The following is a 3,871-nucleotide window of genomic DNA, read 5'->3' as shown; positions in this document are numbered from 1 at the left end:
GCTCCTTCAATGTCTGTTTTGAAGAGAAATATTTTAAAGTATTGATGTCGCATGAGATCATACTTCAGCTAAAAGGATATGTAAATAAATGACACCCCAAGATGATATTCTTTATTGCAACGTAAATTTAAAAAAATATCTAACCTTAAGATTTGAGCCAGGTTAGTCACACAATTATGACAGAAATTCTTAAGTGTCTGAGGTATTTAGAGTCTTCAAAACCACAGGTGTGCAGTACTGAACAAAGAGGTAAATTAGGTGACAATAAAAATTAGCAACGAAGGATTAAAAAATAACTTTGAACTGTTTACAATATCAATAACCTGAGCTAAGGGGAAAATGATTAAATCCTGGCAACAGACAGTCCAGTGAATCCTTCATCAGCAAATATTCTGAGGCAAAAGAATCTATGTTCATTCAAGAATAACCTTTTCAAGTAATTTGTTGAAAGATTTCCAAAAATTGGTAATTAGACAATTTTATCATAAAGAAAAGGAAACACCAAAAATGTAGGTATTATTTATCCAGTCTATAGACTAGGTCTTCTAATAACTTAGCAAAATAGCTATACTTTAGGTTGTAAAACTATCTTCTTTGCTTTCACTTGATTGGCTGTCAAAGGAATAAAAGTGTCTGTCCTTTGAAACATTTTTGTAGACAATCTGGAGATAAGGATGACAACTTCAGCTGAAGAGTATTTGTTTTTTAATAAGAAAACATGGAATCCTGGGTTATTAACATATATATATTTTTTACAATGAAAGAATATTCGGTCTGTGGTCAGGAGACTTGCATTCTATTCATTACTCCATAGTAACAGGAATAATTAATTGCAGTAAGTCAATTAGCCTTTTTGTGACTGAGTTTCATTGTCTGGACAATGGAGACATCTGTGCTATGTCATTCTCAGAAATAGTTTGAGGATAAAGTAAAACACTAGAAAGCACTTTTATTTTTTCAAAACACAATATAAGTGCTATGTCATGATACTGTTAATAATTTTACAGGTACCTCTTAGTGTTACCCAGTCAGATGTGTGCTTCAAGTAGGCATTCCTACAAGATTGCAGGTTGAATATTTAGTTGAATTTTATTTTAAAAATAATAAATCACAAAACTAAAATGTTTGAACAAGGTCACTTAACCCTCTCCCCGGGTGGTTAGTTATTATTACTATTATCATCATCATTATTACTTTTTAGCTATGTGTTTAAAAGAGGAGATCTTTAATACATCAACCTAACTGAGAAAATGTGTCCCAGGCCCAGGTGGTTTTCAGAAGAAAAGCTGATCTTCATAAGAGCTGTGTCCTCTATTTTTAAAGTGCAGAACCTGTGTGGGGAGGGACAGAGCGGGAACTTCGGGTCTGTCACTGAGGAACCAATTCCCTCATCGAAGCCAGAGCAGCATGGATGCGGACATGCAATCTGTTTTCAAAGTCGTAGCCAGAGAAATTCTCCTGCAAGACAAGAGAAAGAGATTATTAGCTAAGCTGTCTGTAATACTACAGTATTAATCACACCAAGCTTTGTACTGCCCAAAGTAAAATTCCTTACACTCCTAACAAAGGTTTTGCATTCACTTGATTTTTCTTATTCCCCAAACCTCAAACTTTGTGTCCGTTTTTAAAAAGTCAACTGAGCATTATTAATGCTGTCTTTGGAAAATTTCCCTCATGTGATTCCTGAGACAGTAGTCTTAAGCTGGGCTCAATGGAAGTTGCTGTTAGAACTTCTTAACTCAAGAACACAGTTATGAAACCAACAGTTATTTTCCCACTCAAATGAGAAGAGTTTTTATAAAGCAGGATGAGCAATTTCATAGGAGCTTCATGTGTAATTTCACTTAAAAATCAACTGCTCACTGATTCAGTTATCAGTTTCCCCTCCAGAAATACCAACCAGGACAATCATTTCACAATATTTCTTGAATTCAGACTCCAGAGTACACTACAGAGGATAAGAAGGGTCACTGGAAAGAGAGAGATTGAGCATTTTTAGGCATTTTTACCTTTGCTTGAAGAAGGAGACTTCTGCCTCTTCCTACAGTCTATGAATGTAAGAAAAACACATTATCTCTTAACATCTATATTTATATACACTCAAGCAGAAAATGTTATAATAGGAAAATATATTAATTTTAAAAATTCACAGTGACATAGAGGGGAGTCAAGTGCTCATTCAAGCATACTGACTCAATTTTTCTTTAATATAATGCTGTTTACATGTTTACATTAAGGCATTACTTGATAAATAATTTTTATAATCTTCATTATTATTTTATAAAGGGCTATCATACTTTAGAAGAGTATAATAGTTTAAGATCTTACTAAAAAACCCAAAATTGATGATAATTTAAGTTTATTTGAAGTAAGTTTTTTTGAAGGCATTACTGATTGAGAATATCAACTTCATTTTTCAAGAGACAGACCAGTCTTCTTGTAGTTTATGTATATATTTTAAGGCTGCATTAAGAGTAAAAATTTCCTTAAAGAATATGGTGTTAGAAGTTTCTACCAAAATTCATAAAAATTGCATTTTCTATTTTGGTAAAATTAGAATTTCAAATGAAAAGAGTTACCAATTAAAAGCTTATCTTTGGCAAGATAAGCTACATATTTAAGGATTAGGCTAGAATATTTCTGTTGATTTAGCTCAACTTTTAAAAAGTCCATGTATTTGAAGGCTGACTTGAATTTACTGAAAATTAGAATTTTATACAGTCAATAGTATGTAATTGAGCTTCTAAAAGAAGCTACCAAGCAAATCCAGCATTATTAAAATTCACTTTTAAAAAAACTGCCCCACTGTGCTTAAATATTCATCTTAATGATGACTGTCAAATTTATAAGGTATTCTAAAAATTTTTAAGTAATCCTACACACCATCCTCATTTATTCTCACTACAATCTTTATTAAATTGGCAAGGGAGGTATTTTTTATCCTGTTTTACAGATTACGAAGAAGGTATGTGGTTAAATAACTTAACCGTATCATACACTAAATAAAAATAAACGGCAGAGCTAGAATCACAAGGCAATTCTGTACTCTGAATAAACCACATTACATCATACCATACCACTCTAGAAAAGGCAATGATTTTGCCCCAAATGAATTTTTGTCCCCAAAGTTACATTTATCATTCTAATTCCAGGGAAGAGATTACCTCCTTAAACACAGTGAGATAGGATTAATAGCTTCTTGGATTCATGTATGTGAAACCAAGGAAAAGAAAACAAAAAAACACTATGTTCAATCAACTTACTTTAAATGAAGGATGTTTTGTGCCTGCTCACTTGCACAGTTTTGCTGATGAACATAATTTAAGAAAATAGATAAGATCTTACCTCTGGTTTGTCTAACAGAAGACAGCCAAGTTCATAGCAAGCATATGGCTGAACATATAAGTTATTCTGACGACACAACTCATCTTTAACAGCTCGCTGAAAGAACTGAAAGTAATACGAATATTTTTGGAATTAATTCATTTCTCTACTTAGGCTCATTTTCCTACTTAAGTCTCATCACATCTTTAGGAGGATGTGTATTCTGTATCAGGTTTTCTCCTTTTCTGCATCTTTGTTCCTTCCCATTTATTCTCATCCATATCTTATAAGTCCTTTATATACCTGTCTGGTGAACTTGTGCCAGTATATGTTACCCATCAGTCAGCCCAATTTGTGCTACTTATTTTCCTAGTTGACACACCAGCCTCTACTGATTTTATTGCAGAGAACATCTTTATCTGCACCTCCAAATCTGAACATTCCATTTTAATATTTAAGACAGAAAGTAAACAAGCCAAGAACCATCTCTTGACAGGTGTCTTGACCGTATCTTACTGATACTTAAGCATATGATCTAAAATAAGCT

General features: G+C 32.9%; 1 protein-coding gene across 2 annotated transcripts in view; it reads right to left on the bottom strand.

The window, feature by feature from the left end:
* Positions 1-89: 89 nt before the first annotated feature.
* Positions 90-3,871, bottom strand: part of TTC39C (tetratricopeptide repeat domain 39C) — a 110,665-nt gene continuing 106,883 nt past the window's right edge. Inside the window, exons 12-14 of one of the 2 annotated variants that reach the window (XM_036823561.1) lie at positions 3,346-3,450; positions 2,010-2,048; positions 90-1,458 (exon numbers count right to left, since the gene is read on the bottom strand). In XM_036823561.1, the coding sequence (XP_036679456.1) occupies positions 1,369-1,458; positions 2,010-2,048; positions 3,346-3,450 (234 nt within the window). In that variant the 3' untranslated portion in view covers positions 90-1,368. Of the gene's footprint in view, positions 1,459-2,009; positions 2,049-3,345; positions 3,451-3,871 lie in introns of those variants that run through there. The other variant, XM_036823563.1, reaches the window with a different exon arrangement.

This window comes from Balaenoptera musculus, chromosome 14 (genome assembly GCF_009873245.2).
Source record: "Balaenoptera musculus isolate JJ_BM4_2016_0621 chromosome 14, mBalMus1.pri.v3, whole genome shotgun sequence".
Classification (NCBI taxonomy): domain Eukaryota; kingdom Metazoa; phylum Chordata; class Mammalia; order Artiodactyla; family Balaenopteridae; genus Balaenoptera; species Balaenoptera musculus.
Note: the sequence above shows the minus strand (reverse complement) of the source record. Positions and strands in the feature narration are given on the sequence as shown.